Source organism: Capra hircus, chromosome 4 (assembly GCF_001704415.2).
Source record: "Capra hircus breed San Clemente chromosome 4, ASM170441v1, whole genome shotgun sequence".
NCBI lineage: Eukaryota > Metazoa > Chordata > Mammalia > Artiodactyla > Bovidae > Capra > Capra hircus.
Genome location: NC_030811.1, coordinates 22,887,112 through 22,911,548, shown reverse-complemented (window position 1 = coordinate 22,911,548; position 24,437 = coordinate 22,887,112). Strand labels below are relative to the sequence as shown.

At 39.5% G+C, this 24,437-nt stretch overlaps 1 protein-coding gene across 1 annotated transcript in view; it reads left to right on the top strand.

Annotated features, from left to right (window-relative positions):
- The window catches only part of EXOC4 (exocyst complex component 4), an 816,876-nt gene that overhangs the window by 336,621 nt on the left and 455,818 nt on the right, over positions 1-24,437 (top strand). The window contains exon 10 of the mRNA XM_018046915.1: positions 20,043-20,139. Coding sequence (XP_017902404.1) covers positions 20,043-20,139 — 97 coding nt within the window. The remainder of the gene's footprint in view (positions 1-20,042; positions 20,140-24,437) is intronic.

Genomic DNA, 24,437 nt, shown 5'->3' with positions numbered 1-24,437 from the left:
AGAAAATGTTGATAAGTAGCTCCTTTGTTTTGTAACTGAGTCACTATTTTTGATCAGTCAGATGGAGCATTTATTGAGTGCCAATATTAGGAGTCCTGTATTACATCTTTGCTAATCTATTTTCTTGTATTATTAATATCAAGGCTACTCTGGAGAGGAACAATGTCATATTTTTTCTGTCAAACAGCTGGAACTTCACATATCTTCCCTGGCTTCTTTAGGTTGGTTTCCAAAATCAACAGTGATAGGTATATCATTTTGGAATGCTATTTTTCATTCTTTTAGTACAGTTTATAATACCTTTGTCTCTAACTTTTGGTGTGTGCTTTTTTATACCTCAATCGATATGAACTTCTTGGTGTCATGAACTATGTCTTTCAGTTAGATTTATGTCTCCATGAGATCACTCCTAGGCACAAAACTGCTGAATTCCTGACTACAGATTGAACTCAAATAATATTTTCCCATTAAATCAGTTTCCATCAGAATTACTTCTTTGAAACCATTGATTATACTGGTTTGTTTAAAGTTCCCATACCTGCTTTGGGGTGAATAATTGAGGAAGGTTAAAATTGCACAGACATGCTATGAGTTTTGCCCATTTTATTTATCCACATTGGGGAATTCTTGTGATAATCAAGACAGAATCTAAGATGCTTCAGATAAAAAAGAAAGAGCATAAGATAATCATAATTAGATAGTATAAAAATGTCAGCCCCAAATGATACTAATTATTTTTTCCTGAAGCATAACTAATATCCCAAAGCAAAAGTATAGTTAATTTTCATTTAAAATCCCATTGGAATTATTACATATGGTGATTATAATAACTGGCACAAATATCTACTTGATGAAGGTGTATATAGGTTATACAGTGTCAAAAATGTAAATAAAACCATTGAGTAGAATATGTTATAAAGGACGTTTTAGATGGAGAATTTTCTCAAGAATACATTCTGTGGTTCATTCTCCTTATTTTATTGATAAGACTCAGAGAGGTTAAGCAACTTAACTGCCATATAATTACTTGATATCAAACTTGGAAAGATAACTTCATTCTCATCTCATTTTATAATATACTATATCAAATTGTGTCTTATTATATATTGTATCTTACTATATCAAGTTAATGATTACCTTTACGACGAGCTGTATTTATTGTTTTTATTTTTTAATTTTTCTTCGATTATTTGTAATCTTTATCTTCAGATAACTATGAAGATTAATTAAAGACCATCAGCCAGTAGTAGGGATATCTGAACAGGCGCCAAAGGTGCTTGCACTGGAAGAACTGAATTCAGAGGGGAAATTATTTGTAGACAGTTCTGTGAAGAGTAAGTTGTGTGGAGACTTATCTTCATAGCAGTATGACTGGTACTTTCCCTCTACTTCCCAGGAAAAAAAATTTAAATGTTGGATAAAACACTTAAAAGATGTTAAGTTGCTTTGATGAGTTGGCAAGTGAGTTAGGATAATTGAAGCAAAAAACATAAAAGGAATGCAGAAAAATATTAAAGAAAGTACTACCAAGGTAATTTTTATCCTGAGGGTATTTGCCAAGCCTGAGTGAACTTGCAAGACACAGAATAGAAGCAAAACCCAGAACCTACCCAACCTGAGGGATCTTGTAGAACATACCCCCAGCCTCTACATAGAGTATATGGATCATCTAGAAATACAGTCTATTTTCCATAATCTCTCCACCTCCTGTAAGGGACTCACAGGCCAAAGGGAGGAAAAATTGCTAGTGAAACCAACTTCGTTGCTAAAATAAAATATACATCCTCTGGGGGATGTGAGAAAATTTCACAGTGAGTTCGTTTACAATGGGTTCCAGGTTGGTAGTACCCTTAAGTAAACTAGTAGACATGTTTTACCCTTAAGTAAACTATCACATGTTTTCTGGTAGGATATACCTTCTCACCAGGCCTCAAAGAATTGCTCAAGATAAATTTCTAAGGGAATGATCTTATGAAACATACATACAGAGTACATATAGGATAAGAAGTTCCAGGAATAAGATTCAGCTGGTGAGGAGTGGGGTGCAGGCCTGCCCTGGTGATCCAGTGGTTAAGAATCCTTTGCAGTGCAAGGGAGGTGGGTTCGATCCCTAGTGTGGGAACTAAGATGCCACGTGCCGTGGGCAATTAAGCGTAAGCCCAAGCGCTGCGACTAAGACTGGACGCAGCCAAAAATGAATGAATAAACCTCAGAAAAATAGCATATTTAAAAAGAAAATAAGATTCAGCTGAGGTGAGAGACAAAAGAATCAAATCAGCGAAGACTTCAGTACTGTAATTATGAGGCAGTTCAGTTCAGTCTCTCAGTCATGTTTGCACCCCCATGAATCGCAGCATGCCAGGCCTCCCTGTCCATCACCTACTCCTGGAGTTCACTCAGACTCACGTCCATCGAGTCAGTGATGCCATCCAGCCATCTCATCATCTGTCGTCCCCTTCTCTACCTGCCCCTAGTCCCTCCTAGCATCAGGGTCTTTCCCAGTGAGTCAACTCTTCGCATGAGGTGGCCAAAGTACTGGAGTTTCAGCTTCAGCATCAGTCCTTCCAGTGAACACCCAGGACTGATCTCCTTTAGAATGGACTGGTTGGATCTCCTTGCAGTCCAAGGGACTCTCAAGAGTCTTCTCCAACACCACAGTTCAAAAGCATCAATTCTCCGGTGCTCAGCATTCTTCACAGTCCAGCTCTCACATCCATACATGACCACTGGAAAAACCATAGCCTTGACTAGGTGGACCTTTGTTGGCAAAGTAATGTCTCTGCTTTTGAATATGCTGTCTAGGTTGGTCATAACTTTTCTTCCAAGGAGTAAGCATCTTTTAATTTCATGGCTGCAGTCACCATCTGCAGTGATTTTGGAGCCCCCCAAAATAAAGTCTGACCCTGTTTCCACTGTTTCCCCATCTATTTCCCATGAAGTGATGGGACCAGATGCCATAAGGCACTTAATACAGGCTTATATCACAATGTTGTTTTAATTTATAACCTTTTACCGTAATGGGCTTCTACCTTTCAGATCTTTTTCTTGCCTCATTCCAGTATCTGTATATTTTAATAGCTGCATCATATTCTAGTAATAGATATGATTATCTAGTATCTATAAATCTATCTATATCTATAAATGTTTATATCAGTTATATGCATATTTGTGTACATGTTGGTAATTGGTTCTCTATTCTGCATTTTAAATGATTTTTTGAAGTTTAATATAGTGTTTTGTGATAAACATCTTGTTGGTCAAATCTGAAATTGATCATGATTTATTTTTATGGAGCGTAGGTGGAAATTCCTAGAAATTTTTAGGGTCTAGTAGTATAAACTGTTAACATTTAGGGTTATGTGCTTTTCAACGATCATGACTGATCAAATGGAAAATTTTAAATTTGAGAATAAGTACAAGATATAATTTTGACAGAGAAAAGTGGAGCAAACATGAGTATAAAAATTCACTACAAATTCATTCTTTTTTCTTAGGTCGCTGACATTGAACTTGCTGCATTTAATGCAGGACAGAGGTTAAGATTTCATACATAATAGGCTCATTTAAAAAAACATGATTGTCATTATTTCAATTGTAGATGAATGAGAGTAATGTATTTTTTTTAATAATATTATATTCCATTAGAGTAAAACATGTGTTGGCCATTGAGAGCTGCAAGGAATGGAAGGTCTAAATAGGTTGTAAAACACTGATTATTTTTATCAATTATTGGTTGAGCATCGGGTATGCACGATCCTATATTGTACTCTACATAACAATAGACAAACAAAATGTCTCTGGCAGGCCTAGTTCTGAATGTTAATCATGTCGTGGTTCATGTTTAGCTGAGTTGAAAGACCAGTTTTGTTTCATTGAGAATATTGCAAGAATTGTTGCTTCGGGTGCCTGGAAAGTTGACTATTGCTGATTAAACCTAAACAGTGAACTGGTAGAGCTATTTAAAGCCACCTGTGCTTCAGTCATCCAGATGCTTCCAATGAGCCATGAAATAATGTTGTTCCTGTTAGATCCCAGCTCTGATTGTCTTTGTCAGTGAGCTAAATGCTACCATGTTGTGCCACTTGTATTTCGACTCTTAATTTGTATTTGAGGAGACCTTTATCTTTCTTACTTCTGATAGTCATTTTAGGTTATTATACTTTATACCTGTCACATCGGACCCTGCAAAATAATTCTGCTTTCAAACTTTGGGAGTGCTTAGACTTAATCATGTCTCTGAGTGTGAAGACACTGACAGCATTTAACAATACCATTTCTTCCAAATGAACTGGGATATTTATGTGCTAATCATTTCCAGTGGCCTGGGCTCTATCGTAGACCATTTCACAGGCAAAATAAGATTGATGGGCCCAATCTGTTTTCAGCTTGGTGCTTATTCGCACCATAAATCTACCACTCAGCTGGCAAGACATCATCAGAAGACTCCTGACTAGTCAAACATACGTGTTAGGTCAGCACTGCGATAGGCTCGTCTGATTAGGGATCTTCACTGCATTCTGTCATCTTTCATGTCACTCTTGCTTTATGTTAACAAGAACTACTGAGCAAACAGTAAAATCCTCTGCAATCTGAAACTTGAGTGAGGAGAGAAACCTTATTGTCTGTTCTAATCATGGCTGATGAACCCGCATGGAAACAGTACAGAAAGCACAGATAGTTACCAAACTGTACCAATGCCTAAATGCTTGTGCCCTAGTTGTCACCTGTGACACATGGTAATGCTTTGCTAATGATGGAAACAGACAAGGCTGCCCCTACAGGGGGTCTTCCCAGGTGGCTTAGTGGTAAGGAGTCCACCTGTCAAACAGGAGACTCAGGACACACAAGTTCGATCCTTGCATCTGGAAGATCCTCTGGAGGATGAAATGGCAACCCCCTCCAGTATTCTTGCCTGAGAAATCCCGTGGACAGAGGAGCCTGGTGGGCTATAGTTCATGGAGGCAAAAAGAATCTGACATGACCTAGTGACTTAAGTCAGAGAAGGCAATGGCACCCCACTCCAGTACTCTTGCCTGGAAGATCCCATGGACGGAGGAGTCTGGTAGGCTGCAGTCCATGGGGTCGCTAAGAGTCAGACACGACTGAGTGACTTCACTTTCACTTTTCACTTTCATGCATTGGAGAAGGAAATGGCAACCCACTCCAGTGTTCTTGCTTGGAGAATCCCAGGGAGGGGAGAGCCTGGTCGGCTGCCATCTGTGGGGTCGCACAGAGTCGGACACGACTGAAGCGACTTAGCAGCAGCAGCAGCAGTGACTTAAGCAGCCGCAGCCACTTCAGGAATTAGCAGATGGGATCTAGGGCTGGCGGGAGAGGGTTTTTCTGGAGAACAAAATACATTTCCTCTGGGTGCTGACCATTGCAGCACACAACTCAAACATACACACACACACACACATTCAGATTTTATTTTTAAATAATTATTTAAGAATATAACAGTAATGAACATTAGGGCATAGACTTTGTGGAAAATAGTCTGCTAGTTTCTCAAAATGTTAAACATAGATTTACCATATGACCCAGCAGTTCAAATTCTAGGTATATACTGAAGAGGAAATGTATGTCCACAGAAGACTTATCCATGGGTGTTCATAGTGACATTGTTCTTAATAGCCAGAAAAGGGGAAGTACCCACATGTTTATCACTTAGTAAATATGTATGTGTGGTATATACTTACAGTGGAATAAATAGCCATAAAATGAAATGAAGTGCTCTACTGATAAATGCGATTCCCCAGTGGCTCAGCGGTGAAGAATCTGCCTGCAACGCAGTAGCCGCAGGAGATGCAGGTTCGATCCCTGGGTCAGGAAGATCCCCTGGATGAGGGCGTGGCAACCTACTCCACTGTTTCTTGTCTGGAGAATCCCATGGACAGAGGAGCCTGGCAGGCTCTGGTCTACAGAGTTGTAGAGTCAGACACGGCTGAAGCGACTTAGCACACATGCACTGGTAAATGGTACAACGTGGATGAACTTTGAAAACATTTTGTTAGGAAACCAGGGCCCCCAAAAGTAAGGTTGGAATCCAGCTTACATACGTGAGAATCTCTGAGCTAGGTATACCTGACTAGCCACAAAAATGCATATAATAGATGGAAGATAATTAAAACTAGAAGAGCTGTTAAAGAGTGGAAAGAGAAGAAAAAGAATCAATGTAGTCTCCTGCTGTAGCCTTAAAATAAACGGAGTTGGAGGATAATGTCACTAAGATAGGAATGTTCCTCACCGATGGTCAGTTAAAGTTCCCTTGTGCCTTATTGATCAACCATTAAAAAATCTGCATGCAGTGACTGTGGGTCCTTTGGTAATTGGCTCCTACCTCACATTATGCTCTTCTTAGAGCACACATCTCAAACTCCATTCCAGAAACAGTCGGGTCTGTTACTTTCTTTGACTTAATGCTCATGAAGTGCTCCAGGTGACCACATTTTATAGATGGCTCAGGATGAGTTAATAACCTTAAAAACTGTTGTTTCATTTCTCTTTGTTCCTTGGCATCTCAGCCTCCGAAACCTCTTTTTATTTATTGTTAGGAAGATAGTTAAGAAACTGGCGGGTTTTTTTTTTTTCCCCTCCTGTTTTAAACTAAGAGACCACCCCCCAAGTAACAGATTATTATAAATTTCACTTGTTACTTAGGAGCAAGAGTATATTCAGTTCTTGAACTACAAAATGTGATTTTTTACTTTTTACTAAGAATCATTTCATTATCTTTAACTGAAAATCTAGGCGAGATTGTCTTAACTTGAAGCAGCTTTGCTTCCCAGCAGCCTGCTCCTGGTGAAACTGAAACTGAAGTCACTCAGTCGTGTCCGACTCTTTGCGATCCCATGGACTGTAGCCTACCAGGCTCCTCAGTCCATGGAATTTTCCAGGCAAGAGTACTGGAGTGGGTTGCCCTTTTCTTCTCCAGGGAAGTTTCCAGAAAATAAGTTAGTTCACTGCACAGTACTGTACCATTCTTTGTGCTTCAAAACACATACTATTTATCCTCACAATCACCCATCATTGGGCAGTCCCTTATTTAGGTGGTTCTTTCCCTACATAATACCTTATATACCTAGTGAGTGACTCTAGGTAGAACCCAAAAGGACTTTCCTTTTCCTTCTGGTCTGAGGGATCTGGTCCTTGGAATTTCCTTTCTTTCTTTCATTTCTCATTCTTAGTCGCAGTCAATGACTGCTGATGCTTCTGACAGGGAAGAATGGCATCCTGAGAGATACATATCATCCCTATTTCATTATAAGCTTTGAGGACCACAGGAATCCACCAGCATCACTTGCTTTTCTCACAGGGTTTGCCATGTTCATATTAAATTATAGGTGGTTGGAAGTCAGAGAACTCCCGGCCGGGGTCCAGCCCCGGTGGATCCAGGGTAATTCGAAGGGGAGACGGAATCGGCGTCCTAGGAAAAAACTTACTTAATTACAGATATAAAGAGAGATTAGAAAAGAATAGTGTAGTAGGAAAATTAGTGGAGAAAAAGAGGCTGAATAACTTGGTTTACGTGGTATACCAGTAAAGCTTCAAGACAAGAAGCTTGTATCACCTACGTAGGCTACTGGTGCCCACTTGAATATCGGAGGGTGCCGCGCCTTGGGCTCACTCTCGCGTGGAACTTAAATGCCAGGGCAAAATTAGCAGGCCTGGCGAGCACCCACGCTCCAGATGGGAATTCAGCCAGAAAAACGGAGAACAGGAAAGAATGACACGGGGGAATCAGTCTTTCCAGAAACTGATACCATTTCTTTATTTTTCAGGTTTGCTTATATACTTTTTGTTATACATAGGGATGAAGACAGAGTCATGTGGGGTCAGCAGACCTGACCCTTGTCAAAATCAGGTGCTTCATATAAAATTATACAAAGGTCTTAGGGGTTTTACATCATCTTCTGGCCATGAGGCCTGCTGACATTTTATGGCCCCTTCTGATAACGGTCAGTCAACCAGAAAACTTATATTTTCCAGGGGTGATTTTTTTCTTAACCAGGTGCCACCCTCCAAATAAAGTTGCATTCCTATAGGGTGAGGGTGTAGTGGGTTACAATCAAGAAAGGAATTTACTTAGCCTAAGGTTTAACATGATTAATCTTAAAGGTTAATACTTATTTTTCCTATATGCTAGTTACATTCATTATAAGGGCAGGGAATATGGAGATTTAGCAGCAAATGTTGGCTCAACAAATGAAAAACCCTTCACCAATATAATTTCTAATCAACCCACTATACTATACTAATAATTTTCTAACTTCTCAAAAGAGTCTGTATTTAGAAAGTTTTAAAGCATCTCGTGCCTCTCACAGTTGGGAGGCTGTAAACAATCACATGTGGCTGTACGAACCTGCTCAGGCAGGCTAGAGAACCTTCAGAGGAGTTTGTAAGTTGAAACACTCTTGTCACGCCCAGGAATTTTTATTAACTGGAGCTGCAAGTTAACTCCTTCTCCGAGAGAGGTGGTGGGGGGTCAGCCCCCCATAAAGTCAGAGGTATAGGTGAGAGCATAAAACAGTAAAGTAGGCAGACTCTGGTTTTGGGGGTAGATGCTCAGGAACGGGGTTTCCTGAGGCTTGATCCCGCTTTTGCGTATGCCGAAGCCTCCTTCCTCATGACCTTTGCCATGAGTGGAGTTCCTCACACTGGCTCCTAGCAGGAGGATGTTTTTCATGAGTATTAGCCCAGAATTTATCCTCAGCATTTTCAAAAATTACACAGGGCAGGAGAAATGGAGACAAGGGTATGGTATGATTGAAATGTACTAACAGTGAAACTTAAATATTCTTACCAAAAAAAAAAATGTGAAGTTAGAGATGTGTTAATTATCTAGATTGGGCAAATCCTTTCATGATGGACACATAATAGATCAGATTATTATGGTGTATATTTTAAATATCTTATGGTGTTAACTGTATCTTAATAAAGCTGAAAAGAAAAAGTATAGACAAGGTTTTAAGTTAAAAAAAAAAAACCCTTCATGTACATATTAGGACTGCTCATTTATTGTGAGACCTTTGAGACCCTTTCATCTTCCCCTTTTCATTTGTTGCTAAACTTAAAAATACACAAGGCAGTATATGGGCCTTAAATGAATAGACATGTAAACTGACCTGTAGTAACAGTTAAAAAAAAAAATAAAAAGCACCAACAGCAGCAAAGAAGGCTTATTGGAATTGTTTGCTTAAAAGGAGAAACAGATTTTTTAAAAAATGAGTTTCTGTTCATGGTTAGGCATTAATACAAGCAGACTGTACAAGTTCTGTCCTCAAAGGTGTCAACCCTTTCTTGTCTTTCTGCCTTCATGTCCCTGGACCTCCAAGGAGCCATCAGGAGTAGTTTGAGTTTGGAGGGGTTATGATATCCTCTACTGGCTAGTCCAGAGAGAGGGGGCAAAAGTAGAATTCCAGTTCTTGTTGCATCAGGAAGTGTTATTTCTGAACCTCAGGTGAACCATTAAATGTCTTTCCCATGAAACATTTTCTGCATGATGGTTTTATCCGTAGAATGTTGTTTTTCTCAAGCTTCACTTACATTTTTGATCAAGAGGTTTCTTCGTGCATTGACTTGGATAACCAACTGTGATATTTATAGGGTTGATTACATGGAAAATGCATTTTGTGTGTCAAGCTACTGTAAGACCAGGGTTTGTTGCTGTTTAGTCAGTCATTAAGTTGTGTCCAACTCTTTTGCAACCCCATGGACTGTGCACAAGGGCTTCCCAGGTGACTTAGGAAAACATCCACCTACCAGTGCAGGAGCCAGAAGAGACAGGGATTTCATCCCTGCATCAAGAGGAGCCCCTGGAGGAGAAATGGCAACCCACTCCAGTGTTCTTGCCTGCAAAATTCCATGGACCAAGGAGCTTGGTCGGCTGCAGTCCACGTTATCATTATTGTTCACTTGCCAATTCATGTCCAACTCTTTTGCCACACCGTGGACTGCAGCCCACCAGGCTCCTTTGTCCAAGAGATTTCCCAGGCAAGAATACTGGAGTGGTTTGCCCTTTCCTTCTCCAGGGCATTTTCTCAACCCAGGGATTGAACCCAAGTCAAAACCTGCATTGCAGGCAGATTCTTTACCTCTGAGTCACCAAGGAAGTCCCTAAAGAAAAAAAATCAGGACTTGCTGTTCCCCTATTTTAGAATTTTCCTGTGTCTCTCATCATCTACATCATTTGTTTCAACCTGTAAGTTTCTTGGAACTATAAAATGTTAAGCACAGGGGACTTCCCTGGTGGTCCAGTGGTTACCAATCCACCTGGGAACACAGGAAACGCAGGTTCGATCCCTGGTCGGAGAACTAAGATCCCATATGCCTGTGAGCAGCTAATCGCACGTACCACAACAAAAGATCCTGAGTGACACGAAGAAGGCCCCACCTTGCTGCAACTAAGCCCTGACGCAGCCAACAAAGACCCTTTAAAAAAATATTAAAAACATCGTAGCATATATAGTTGGGAAAAAATTGTTTGAATTCTGGACTTAGCATGTGTGTGACCTTGAGCAAGACACATCTCCCAAGCCCCCTGCTGCTGCTGCTTCGACACTTCAGTCATGTCTGACTCTGCGACCCTTTGGGCTATACCCATCAAGGCTCCTCTGTCCATGGGATTCTCCAAGCAAGAATACTAGAGTGGGCTATCTTACAGGGATACTATTATTACCCCTCCCTTGACTTTATTCCTACACCCTGTGTAATACTTTGTACCTGTCTTAATTGTGAACCGTGTAACATTACAGCTAGCTAGGAATAAAATATAATTGAGCAATGAAATATAGGTAAGCCATTGACATAACTTATGGTTGGAATAACTAATTTGTTTCTATTTGGTAGATTATCTTCTACAAGTAATATTTTAAATGAATATAGTTTTTTAGCACTTTATTGAAACATGGATTCCTCACTGAGTATACTTCATGCAAAACACAACTGCTTGTTCCTGTGTGGTTTGTACATAGAATTCAGTCGGTCTGAAAGAAATATTCTTTATCATTTTCCATTTTTCATTTGCTTATTCATATACTTTTTAATTGAAGTGTAGCTGGTTTACAATATTATGTTAGTTTCAGGCATAGTAGTAGTAATAGTGTTAGTTGCTCAGTTGTGTCCAACTGTTTGCTACCCCATGAACTATAGCCCTTCAGGCTCCTCTGTCCGTGGGATTCTCCAGGCAAGAATACTGGAGTGGGAGATGTATGAAGAGAGTAACATGGAAACTTATATTACCATATATAAAATAGATAGCCAATGGGAATTTGCTGTGTGTCTCAGGAAACTCAAACAGGGGCTCTGTATCAAACTAGAGGGGTAGGATGGGAGGGAGGTTCAAAAGGGAGGGGATATATATATATACCTATGGCTGATTCATGTTGAGGTTTGATAGAAAACAACAAAATTCTGTAAAGCAATGTTCGTTCAAAGGAAAAATAAATAAAATTAACAAAAAAAGAACACTGGAGTTGGTTGCCATTCCCTTCTCCAGAGGATCTTCCTGACCCAGGAATTGAACCCAGGTCTCCAGCATTGCAGGCAGATTCTTTATTGTTTGAACTACAGGGAAGACCAAGTTTCAGGCATATAGCAAAGCAGCTTATTTATATAAATATATATTTTTTCAGATTATTTTTCATTATAGGTTACTATGGGATATTGAATGTAGTTTCCTGTGCTTATTCATGTGTTTATTTAATAAACATTTGCCAAGTGCCTATTGTGTACCAGAAATTATTTTAGGAACAAGGGTTACATCTATGAACAATAGTCTGTAAAGTGTTTTTGCTGATAATTATACTCTAGGTAAGAGTTGAGTCCAAAAGATGATCCTTTCCTCAAAGGATCCCCTTTTTAGCACTGGGGATGATAATTCCGTATCTAATAATAAACTGTAATGGAAAAGAATCTGGAAAAGCAACCCAGGGATCGAACCCAGGTCTCCTGCATTGCAGGTGGATTCTTCACCAGCTGAGCCATAAGGGAACCCCGTGAAAGTGTATGTATATATATTTGTATCACTGAGTTACTTTGCTGTACACTTGAAACTAACATAAGAGTCTCAATTATACTTCGAATTTTTTTTTTTAAGTTAACCTTCACTGTGGTTCTTTTCTATGTGGAAAGGCCAACTTTAAGTCCAGAACACATTATAAATGTCAGGTGAGGCATACTGTTTTCTGTGGCTCAGCAACAATGGCTATCTAATGCTATACTATCTTCATCTAATCTCTTGGCACAGAGCATTTATCATTTTGACATCTATACATTTAATGTTGATTTTTTAAAGTTGTTTATTTGGTTGCACTGGGTCCTCCTGGCTGCATGAAGGCTTTCTCTCGCTGCGGTGAGCGGGGGCTGCTCTTTTGCACAGGCTTCTCTTGTTGCAGTGCATGGGCTCCAGAGTGTTCAGGCTTCGGTAGCTGCAGAAGGTGGGCTCTCTAGTACAGGCGCAGTAGTCAGGTTGCTCAGGCTTAGTTGCTTCCAGGTTTGTGGTATCTTCCTGGACGGGGGATTGAACTCATCCATAGTCCCTGCATTGGCAGGTGGGTTCTTATCCACTGTGTTACCAGAAAGTCCTAATACTTATTCTTTTTAATTGAAAAATGAAGACAAAGACTGGTTTTCTTCTGTAAGTATCCTTAGCAATTGTTTCAAACTTTCAGTGCAATGCTGTTGACTCCAAATTAAGACAGACATGTTTTTATTGATCTCACAAATGATATTGACTAGTACGGTATTGCCTAAAGGATCATGGGTAATAGTTTTTGAATTTGAACCTTTTGTACTTTTAGTGTATGTTCCTGTGTGTGTGTGATCATTTAGATCCTTATCTGCTTAGTAATTCTAAAGGGAAAAGTAGCTAATTGTTTATTTGAGATGTACCAGGTGTCAGACACTGTACTGAATGCCCAGGAGTACGTTACCCTACTTCTTAAATCTTTGAAAAAGTTTATTGCAGTCTTTGTTTTATAAATGTGAAAGCTGACACTCTGAAAATTTGAGTGTTCTTGTCACCCTTAACACTAATAATAGGTAGATATGTGGAGTCTGACACAAATCTTTTTGATTCTTCCCATTGTATCATAGTCCTCTCTGCAGGAACCTTTCTTTCCCTTTCTTTTCGAAATCTTGGTTTTCTATTTTATTAACATGACTATATTTCTTATAAACGACATCAAATTCTAGCTGAAAAGAGGTTTGGGAGCTAACAACTTAGAAGTAGACGGATTCTTAAAGAAGGGCCTAGCTAAGACGCTGTCCTCCTGAAGTCACTGGGTGGCCCTGGCGGCTTTTGCCGGTCAGCCACTGTCCTGCCTGTTAGGACCAGGAACTATGACGAGGGCATCTCGGCCCCTTCGTTCTGCAGATTATGTGTTCTGCTTGTAGCACGGTTGTCAGTGCCCCGGCCTCTCCAGCCATCCATCATCTTTCCGCATTTTCCCTGGTGCCTGTCACCTGGCCTGTGACAGCGGGGATTAGACTGTGAGCATAATGAATGGAGGAGGAGGAGATGCTCCGTCCTTCAACCCCTGCTTTTCTGATGTTTGAGCAGCATGTTCCCCAAGAACGTTCATGACAACGGCTCCCAGCTTCCTTGATGACCAGAAGGCATGTGAGGAGAGGTGGTGGGTTGTGTCTCTCGTTCAGAATATTGAAAAGCTAAACGCCAGAGGCGAGAGACTCACAGACCATACGGTTCTTTGGCCAGGGCCTTTACTTTTGGTTCTGACAGCTTTATTTTCAAGACTATTATCACCAGGTTTGTGCTGTTTATTAGTAATTTAGTAAGCTAGATTTGGACTTGTAGCCTGTAGAGAGGAAATCACATCAAATACAGTGTTGAGGACGCTTGGTGATGGACCTGGAAAAGTCTACAGAGGTCCTATAGATGAAATTTTGGTTGTTGGTGGAGGTGGGGGCGATTTTTCTGTTTTCTTTTTCTTTTCAATTCTGCCCAGTCTCTCCTTTTTGATTAGTTTAATCCTACTCTGTGAATCAGTAATAGTCCTTATGTAGCTAACAGGGATTTAGAGGAATCAAAGCAGGTTGTCTCTTGATGTATTGTCATCATGCCTGTATAGTCCCAGTGAAATCTTCTTCGCACCAACATTTCTAGTGGCTCCTGTGCCTCGTTTTTGGTGTCGCACCTTTGTCTTTTATGTGTGTTCCTCATATGATGGTCATCAACAAATGTTGATTAGGCACGCCTACCATTTATAGCACTTTGGGGGTACAGAGAAAATTGCTGACACGTGTTATGTTCTTGGCAGTTTATGAAGGACTTGCACATAATACTTTCTCATCTAATTCTGATAACATACTACTAAGTTACGGCATTATTTATCCCTTCATTCATTCAACAGTATATTTTTTGTAAGTACTTTCTGGGATGTTTACATTCCACACGGGGAACAGGTTACATTAGAATTAGAAAACAAATGACCGTAACAGGAGACTTATGTTAAGGTTGAAGTGAAGTGAAGTGAGCTCGCTCAGTCGTGTCCGACTCTTTGCGACCCCATGGACTATAGCCCACCAGGCTCTTCCATCCATGGGATTCTCCAGGCAAGAATACTGGAGTGGGTTGCCATTTCTTTCTCCAGGGGAACTTCCCGACTCAGGGATCGAACCCAGGTCTCCTGCATTGCAGGGAGGCACTTTACCCTCTGAGCCACCGGGGAAGCCACGTTAAGGTTATATGATCTGTATTATAGAAAGTCACTGTTGGGCTTCCCTGGTGGGCCAGTGGTTTAAGACTCTGCGCTTCCAGTGCAGGGGGTGTGGGTTCCATCCCAGGTTGGGGAACTAAGATCCCACATGTCACGGAGCACTGCCCCCCACCCCCCAGAAAAAGGCACACGGTAATCCAAGTCTGTGCCCTGACCAGGAACGCTGAAGAGGCTGAGGTTGAACGGTTCTGTGAAGACCTACAAGACCTTTTAGAACACACACCCCAAAAAGATGTCCTTTTCATTATAGGGGACTGGAATGCAAAAGTAGGAAGTCAAGAAACACTTGCGGTAACAGCCAAATTTGGCCTTGAAGTACAGAATGAAGCAGGGCGAAGGCTAACAGAGTTCAGCCAAGGGAACGCACTGGTCATAGCAAACACCCTCTTCCAACAACACAGGAGAAGACTCTACACATGGACATCACCAGATGGTCAACACTGAAATCAGATTGATTATATTCGTTACAGCCAAAGATGGAGAAGCTGTATACAGTCAGCAAAACAAGACCAGGAGCTGACTGTGGCTCAGATCATGAACTCCTTATTGCCAAATTCAGACTTAAATTGAAGAAAGTAGGGAAAACCACTAGACGATTCAGCTTTGACCTAAATCAAATCCCTTACAATTACACAGTGGAAGTGCGAAATAGATTTAAGGGCCTAGATCTGATAGACAGAGTGCCTGATGAGCTATTGATGGAGGTTCGTGACATTGTACAGGAGACAAGGATTAAGACCATCACCAAGAAAAAGAAGTGAAAAAAAGGAAAATGGCTGTCTGAGGAGGCCTTACAGGTAGTTGTGAAAGGAAGAGAAGCGAAAGGCAAAGGAGAAAAGGAAAGATATACCCATTTGAATGCAGAGTTCCAAAGAATAGCAAGGAGAGATAAGAAAGCCTTACTCAGTGGTAAGTGCAAAGAAATAGAGGAAAACAATAGAATGGGAAAGACTAGAAATCTTTTCAAGATAATTAGAGATAACAGGGGAACATTTCATGTAAAGATGGGCTCAATAAAGGACAGAAATGGTATGGACCTAACAGAAGCAGAAGATATTAAGAAGAGGTGGCAACAATACACAGAAGAACTATACAAAAAAGATCTTCTTGACCCAGATAATCACGATGGTGTGATCATTCACCTAGAACCAGACATCCTGGAATGTGAAGTCAAGTGGGCCTTAGGAAGCATCACAACAAACAAAGCTAGTGGAGGTGATGAAATTCCAGTTGAGCTATTTCAAATCCTGAAAGATGATGCTATGAAAGTGTTGCACTTAATATGCCAGCAAATTTGGAAAACGCAGCAGTGACCTCAGGACTAGAAAAGGTCAGTTTTCATTCCAGTCCCAAAGAAAGGCAATGCCAAAGAATGCTCAAACTACCACACAATTGCACTCATCTCACATGCTAGTAAAGTAATGCTCAAAATTCTCCAAGCCTGGGGGGGATGATTTGGGGGAATGGCATTGAAACATGTATAATATTGTATGTGAAATGAATCGCCAGACCAGGTTCAATGCATGATACAGAATGCTTGGGGCTGATGCACTGGGATGACCCGGAGGGAGGTGGGAGGGGGGTTCAGGATGGGGAACACGTGTACATCCATGGCGGGTTAGTGTTGATGTATGGCAAAACCAATATAATATTGTAATTAGTCTCCAATTAAAGTAAATAAATTTATATTTTAAAAAAATTCTCCAAGCCCCGGCTTCAGCAATATGTGAACCTTGAACTTCCAGATGTTCAAGCTGGTTTTAGAAAAGGCAGAGAATCGGAGGTCAATTTGCCAACATCTGCTGGATCATCGAAAAAGCAAGAGAATTCCAGAAAAACATCTATTTCTGCTTTATTGACTATGCCAAAGCCTTTGACTGTGTGGATCACAATCAGCTGTGGAACATTCTGAGAGAGATGTGAATACCAGACCACCTGACCTGCCTCTTGAGAGATCTGTATGCAGGTCAGGAAGCAACAGTTAGAACTGGACATGGAACAACAGACGGTTTCCAATTAGGAAAAGGAGTACGTCAAGGCTGTATATTGTCACCCTGCTTATTTAACTTCTATGTACATCATGAGAAATGCTGGACTGGAGGAAGCACATGCTGGAATCAAGATTGCCAGGAGAAATATCAATAACCTCAGATATGCAGATGACACCACCCTTATGGCAGAAAGTGAAGAACTAAAGAGCCTCTTGATGAAAGTGAAAGAGGAGAGTGAAAAAGTCGGTTTATAACTTAACATTCAGAAAACTAAGATCATGGCATCTGGTCCCATGACTTCATGGCAGATAGATGGGGAAACAGTGGAAACTGGCTGACTGTTTTGGGGGGCTCCAAAATCACTGCAGATGGTGATTGCTGCCATGAAATTAAAAGATGCTTACTCCTTGGAAGGAAAGTTATGATCAACCTAAACAGCATATTGAAAAGCAGAGACATTACTTCGCCAACAAAGGTCCATCTAGTCAAAGCTATGTTTTTTCCAGTGGTCATGTATGGATGTGAGAGTTAGACTGTAAAGAAAGCTGAGCGCCAAAGAATTGATGCTTTTAAACTGTGGTGTTGGAGAAGATTCTTGAGAGTCCCTTGGACTGCAGGGAGATCCAAGCAGTCCATCCTGAGGGAAATCAGTCCTGAGTGTTCATTGGAAGGGCTGATGTTGAAGTTGAAATTCCAGTACTTTGGCCACCTGATGAGAAGAGCTGACTCGTTGGAAAAGACCCTGATGCTGGGAAAGTTTTAGGGCAGGAGGAGAAGGGGACAACAGAGGATGAGATGGTTGGATGGCATCACCGACTCAATAGACATGAGTTTGAGTAAACTCTGGGAGCTGGTGATGGACAGGAAGGCCTGGCGTGCTGCAGTCCATGGGGTTGCAGAGTTGCACATGACTGAGCGACTGAACTGAACTGAATGGCTTGTGGACATCAGGAGAGGGGCATTTGACAGTGTGGGCAATACCTCCTGGTCCCTAAAGGAATGGTAGGAGACAAGCAGTCTCCCCAGATAGAGCCCAGTGTGGGCCGAGGCCTTGAGGCAGTCATCATACAATGTGTTCAGGGTCCATGAAGATGCTAGTTTGGATCTGTGTTAATCAGAACTGTGTGTAATGATTGAGTATCTAAACTCAGAAAGCTTCAGAATTTTTAGAAGCTGTTAGAGACCATGCAGTCCACTCATATTTGTCCTTTTAAGATATACTCATACGCATATTGAGTAGATTAGTGCATTTATTTTCTGTAGATTTATTTGTTTCGTAGGAAGTCATTTGAATCATTTATGTTGTTCCTAGAGTGCAGAATTTAACCTGGTTTCTTCTGCGCATGTGCATGTTTCCTTGGTGATTCAATTGTGACTTGGTTTTATGATCTTGAGAAGTATTAATAAAGATATTTTTATTCTGTGTGTGTGTGTTTTTTTTTTGGTCTGTAACCAAATCATATGAAGTTTGGAGGAGGATTTTTATTATAGGGGTAGTGTTTGTTGTAGCGTTGATTCTCTCCTTTTGTTTTACTTTTAACCAAGCAAAATCATTGACTTAGCAGAACACTGATATCTCCAATGCAAATATAATAATGGATTTTCTTTTCCAAATGAGAACAAAAGGCTCATCATTTTGAATCAAGAGCTGTACGTGTCATTGTATTTTCTGTATTTCTTAAGAAAAACCATTCTTTGATTCATTGGTGGAAACAGCTGATTCAGATGGGATTTGTCTAAACTCTGATGCCTCTGGGAAGTCTTGATGATCCAGGCTTTAGATTTCTTAAGCTTCACATGTTTTTATCAGTCAATTTCTAAGATACCTCAGAGACCATTAAAACAGATAATAAATCAGGTGAGGTTTAGTTATGTTTGGTATCATGCAAAGAACTATAATTAAAAAGAAGCTGTTTAACTCAGAAAAAAAGAAATGCAATATTGTATGTGAAGATTTTTAGGGTTTTGAAAGTCTATTGAATAGCAGCTACCTTCCCTGTCTAGAGTTCTGATACTATTATGAAATAATTTATGTAAGCAAATGGAAGGTAAAATACCACTTCCACTTTTCTGTTGATAGAAGGCAGACTGAAAGTGTAAGCTAGTTTGAGAGCAAAATGAGTTTGCTTGCTGAACATCAGAATTAGACAAATTTGCTTGCTTATAGAAGGTGCTGGACCACTTCATCCTTCTCTGACAAGGTAGGACCTGTATTTGCTAAACTTAGTGAGACAATATTGACCTTGTATAGGCATTCTGATTTCTGAAGTGAAATAAGAATGTTGCTAAGCTGTGCATGCCCAGCGTTTTCTTCTGTTTTACCAAAGGAATTTACTCCCCCAGAGCGAGTGAAAGATGGAGAGAGGCCAGAGATTACTTTAATTGGGCTTCATTTTAGTGCAAAGAAGCAGGAATAGTGATCTGGGGGACATTCCTCCCAACACCCCTCGATGTACTTTTGTCACATTGTAAACCCTGAAATTAGGATATATCTTCAATTAGTGACATCTTAATGGCTATTAACTGGAAAATAGTCATAATGAGTTGGTTTTGCCTCCGTATGTGTGAGCTGAGTGGTTATTCTTCACATCTTAACCCTTCAGTATTTCAATTAGTGAACCTGTTAAGGACCATATGAGGAAAGAGTATGAATTTTGTTTGGTATAAGAATGCTTTCTCTTTAAACCTTCTAATAGCATCAAGAACATATCAACATTAAACCTTGCAGAATGGATATCAGCAGTTTGAAGTAAAATACTGGATGTACTCAAATCTTAATAAAGTCTTAAATTTATTTATAAATGATTTGATCTAGTTTTATAATTTAAACTATAAAGAACTTTCAAGAAGAAAAAGAAAATTCTACGTAATAAGGAAGCATTGCATACTTTAGTTAGCAGGATTTCTTTTTTCTTATTGTTGCTTATAACAGTAGTGTATCTTAAAACTAATGGGGTTTTAGATTTGATGAAATAGGCTTGGTTAGGTTTATGTGGGCCTCTGCTCCAACTTTTGCAGCCCTACCTAGATAAGCCTGAGTGGCTCTTCTTCCTTCCTCTGAACTGTGCTGTCAAAGGTTGACACTGAAACAGTTATTCTTACTGTCCTTCCGTGTTCTCCAAAGTGAAAAATGCTTATTCAATGAGGAAGACTGGATCAAGTCATTCAAAATAATTTAGTAAATATTAAAGTCAGCTGTTTCAAAGTTGATATTCCTTACGACAGTATAACGTCCATCAGATAGGCTTTTTTTTTTTCTTTCTTTCTAAGTTCTAATAAGCTAATCTCTTCTCTTTTGCTCTTTTTCTGAAAGGGGGACCTGATGACAACTTAATTGAAGGTGGAGGAACAAAATTTGTTTGCAAACCTGGAGCCAGGAACATTACCGTCATATTCCATCCATTACTAAGGTAAGTCAAATCCTATGTACTTACTGAAGATCAATATTTTCATTATTTATGCTGATAATACTGAATGCCAGTAGGTCTGCCAGCATTGAAACAAGTCATAAAAGGACCTTGTTGCATTTTATAGGGCCTCACAATCAATGTTCGTCAATAGAAAAATGTTAACCCTACTAAGTAGCTACTTAGTCTCTAGAGTAGTACTGCATAAATATGTTTGTTTGATTTTCTTTCTTTCCCATTCCTTGTCCCTCTCCTCATTACCATCCCTCTCTTTTCCTCCTTAACTATTTCAGGGTTGGCAAAACCCATGGAGAAATCTAACCAGTCACTTGTTTTTGAAAATAGATTTTTATTGGCACAGTCATGCTTATCCATGTATGTATTGCCCATGGCACTGCTGGGGCTCTAGGTACAGAGTTGAATATTTGGAACAGAATCCATATGCCTCACAAAGCCTGAAATATTTTCTTACTGGCCCTTTACGGGAAACATTGCAGACCCATGATCTGTCTCACTGATTTAAGCTAATGACTCAGATACCCTTTGAGAATTAGCAGTTCTCTGAACAAATATGACTTACGAAAACTGAAAAGCATTATATCAATCAATATGGTTTATATATTGAAGGGTAAAACTTGAGTAGAATGAAATCTATCACAATGCTCAGTTTATTGTGGTAATGTGATTTAAGAAAATAAGAATCTGTGATGCTTCCATTTAAAAAACTTATAAGAACTTCCCTTGGTGGTTCAGTGATTAAGATTCTGCACTTCCAATACAGTGGTGGCAGGTTAAATCCCTGGTTGGGGAACTAAGGTTCCACAATGCTGTGTGAAATATATAGTGTCAATTAATGTATATAATTCATTATATGCTGTGTGTGTGTGTGTATATATATATATATATACACATATATATATTTAGTGAAACATTTAGAATTTCTAAATTAATTAACTATCAAATATATCAACTGACTTTGGTAATTAGTGTAGGACTTAACGTTTTTCCAATTACAATTGATTTCTACTTAGTCAGTGTTCCTAATTGTTAGGAAAATAAGAAGATAGCTTAATCATTATAGGCATCTTCTGACCTAGTTCAGACACCATAATTTACTGCTAAGTATGCTGTTACTTCAATAAATGTAATCCTAATATTTACATTTGTTTTTAATTATGGAAGAAATCTTTGGGAAGTTTCATTAGCAGTATTGTCACTTTTCTAGAGTTTTTTTTTTTTTCCCATAAACTTATTTTTTTCTTTTTAAACATGAAGTTAGGAGAATAAAAAGTGTATATACTTATTTCACACTAAATAATACTTTTCTGGTAAAATACTAGTAGGGTTGAGTGTATTCCTGACAATTCTTTTTTTTAACTATTTTATTTATGTTGCTTCACTAGAGAGTTGTTTTACAGCTTGATAATACTTTTACCAGTGTAATTCACTTGTTTAGTCTCTACTTTCCTAAAGTAGTTTAATTGATTATTGATTAGAACTAGGGAGAATTTTGTTGCATAATGCAGATAGTTAATTATTCTTTCTCTGTGTAACTCTAAGTGGAAGTCACAAGACTGTTAAATGGTCTACAAGGTGATTTAATTCCTTCCTAAGCAAATGATCTTTATAGACTTTAAATTAGCCTTTGGGTCAGATTTTAACCTTGCTTCTTATGGTTCCATGGGCTTTTGGAACTTCAAATGACTAAGATCTTTTAGTGTTGTTGGTTTGGGTTTTTTTTTTTAAATTTTTGCTTTTACACTTCAGCATTGGCTGATTACTGAATTTATGGTTTCTTCTAAAGTTTACAAGCTTATGAGAGTTCCCTGGTGGCCTAGTAGTGAGGGTTATGGGCTTCCTCTGCTCTGACTCAGGTTCAATTCCTGGTCAGGGAGCTGAGATCTTGCAAGCCCTGCAGGGTGGCCAAAAAGATAAAGAAGTTTAAAAATTTAGTCTTGACAGTGAGGAGAATCAGTGTGCGTTATCTTGCTGGTACATGTTACTTTGACAGTTACCATAAATCATTTCTCTGTAGCCGTTCATGTATTCATTTTTGTTGTTGTTCAGTCACTAAGTGGTGTCGGATTCTTTGCTACCCTGTGGACTGCAACACACCGGGCTTCCTTGTCCTTCACTGTCTCTGGGAATTTGCTCAAATTCATGTCCGTTGAGTTGATCATGCCATCCAGCCGTCTCATCCTCTGCTGCCCCCTTCTCCTCCTGCCCTCAATCTTTCCCAGCATCAGGATCTTTTCCAGTGAGTGGGCTCTTTGCATCAGGTGACCAAAGTATTGGAGCTTCAGTTTCAGCATCAGTTCTTCCAATAAATATTCAGGGTTGATTTCCTTTAGGATGGACTGGTTTGATCTCTGTCCTTTCCAAGGGACTCTCAAGAGTGTTCTCCAGCAGCACAATGCTAAAGCATCAATTCTTTAGCGTTCAGCCTTCTTTATGGTCCAACTCTCATGTCCATACATGACTGCTGAAAAAACCATAGCTTGAACTATACAGACCTTTGTAGGCAAAGTGATGTCTCTGCTTTTTAATACATTGTCTAGATTTGCCATAGGTTTTCTTCCAAGCAGCAAGCATCTTAATTTTGGGGCTACAATCAGTGTCTACAGTGATTTTGGAGCCCAATAAAAGAAAATCTGTCAGTTGCTACTTTTTCCCTATGTATTTGCCTTGAAGTGATGCCGGATGTGAAGTGGGACTGAATGCCATATTCTTAGTTTTTGAATATTGAGTTTTAATCCACTTTTTCACTCTCCTCTTTTACCCTTATCAAGAGGCTGTTTAGTTCTCTTTGCTCTCTGATATTAGAATGATATCATCTGGATATCTCAGGTTGTTGATATTTCTCCCTGCAACCTTGATTCCAGCTTGCAAGTCATCTAGCCCGGTATTTAGCATGATGTACGCTGCATATAAGTTAAATAACCAGGGTGACAGTATACAGCCTTGATGTACTCCTTTCCCAATTTGGACCTAGTCCATTGTTCCATGTCTAGTTCTGTTGCTTTTTGACCTGAATATAGTTTTTGCAGGAGACAGGTAAGGTAGTCGCGTATTCCCATCACTTTAAGAATTTTCCTGCTTTTTGTGATCCACACAGTCAAAGGCTTTAGTGCAGTCAATAAAGCAAAAATAGATGTTTTTATGGAATTCTTTTACTTTTTCTGTGATCCGGTGGGCGTTGGCAATTTGATCTCTGGTTCCTCTGCCTTTTCTAAATCTAGCTTGAACATCTGGAAGTTCTTAGTTCACATACTGTTGATGCCTAGCTTGAAGGATTTTGACAGCTATCTTGCTAACATGTGAAATGAGGTAATTGTAAAGTAGTTTGAACATTCTATGGCATTATCTTTCTTTGGGATTAGAATGAAAACTGACCTTTTCCAATCCTGAGGCCACTGCTGAGTTTTCCAAATTTGCTGGTATATTGAGTGCAGCACTTTAACAGCATCATCTTTTAGGAACTGAAGTAGCTCAATTGGAATTCCATCCCTTCCACTAGCTTTGTCTGTAGGTTTGAATACTAAGGCCCACTTGACTTCACACTCCAGGATGTCTGGCTCTAGGTGAGTGATCACACCATGGTGGTTATCTGGGTCGTTAAGACCTTTTTTATATAGTTCTTGAGTTCTTCTTGCCACCTCTTCTTAATATCTTCTGCTTCTTTTCGATCCTTGCTGTCTCTGTCCTTTATTTGCCCATGCTTGCATTGCTCAGCCTAATAAGACATTGTGTGCAATTAAACCCTGAATGTAAGCTTTTAATGGTGAGAAGTCATCTAATCAGTTTTTCTGCCTGTGGGTCTTAAATGAACAAAAGCATACTGAAATAAAAAGATTTCTAGCCATACCTAGGTAGATTCTGAGATACTTTGATCAAAATATAAACCTAAAAAATAATAGGACTTATATCTGCCTCCCACCACCCCCCTCCCCCAACCATTCCCACTGACATATTTGTTATTTTTTGTTTCTCTGGAAACATTTAACCAGAATGGATGAATTTGCTCTAATAAACTGGTTTTATTTTAAAGGCATTGAATTGGGGGAATGGAAGGAAGATACATTAATGTTGAAACTTGAATGGCATGTTGCCCTTCTTTTGTCTAGGTCTGCCATGAATTTATATTTCCTTAAAAATTTATATTTTTCAGTAATTACATTATGTTTATTATTAACCATCATGTAAATGTTAATAAAGTTTAAAGTAAAATGAAGTCACTCAGTCATGTCTGACTCTGTGTGACCCCATGTACTATACCCTGCCAGGATCCTCTGTCCATGGGA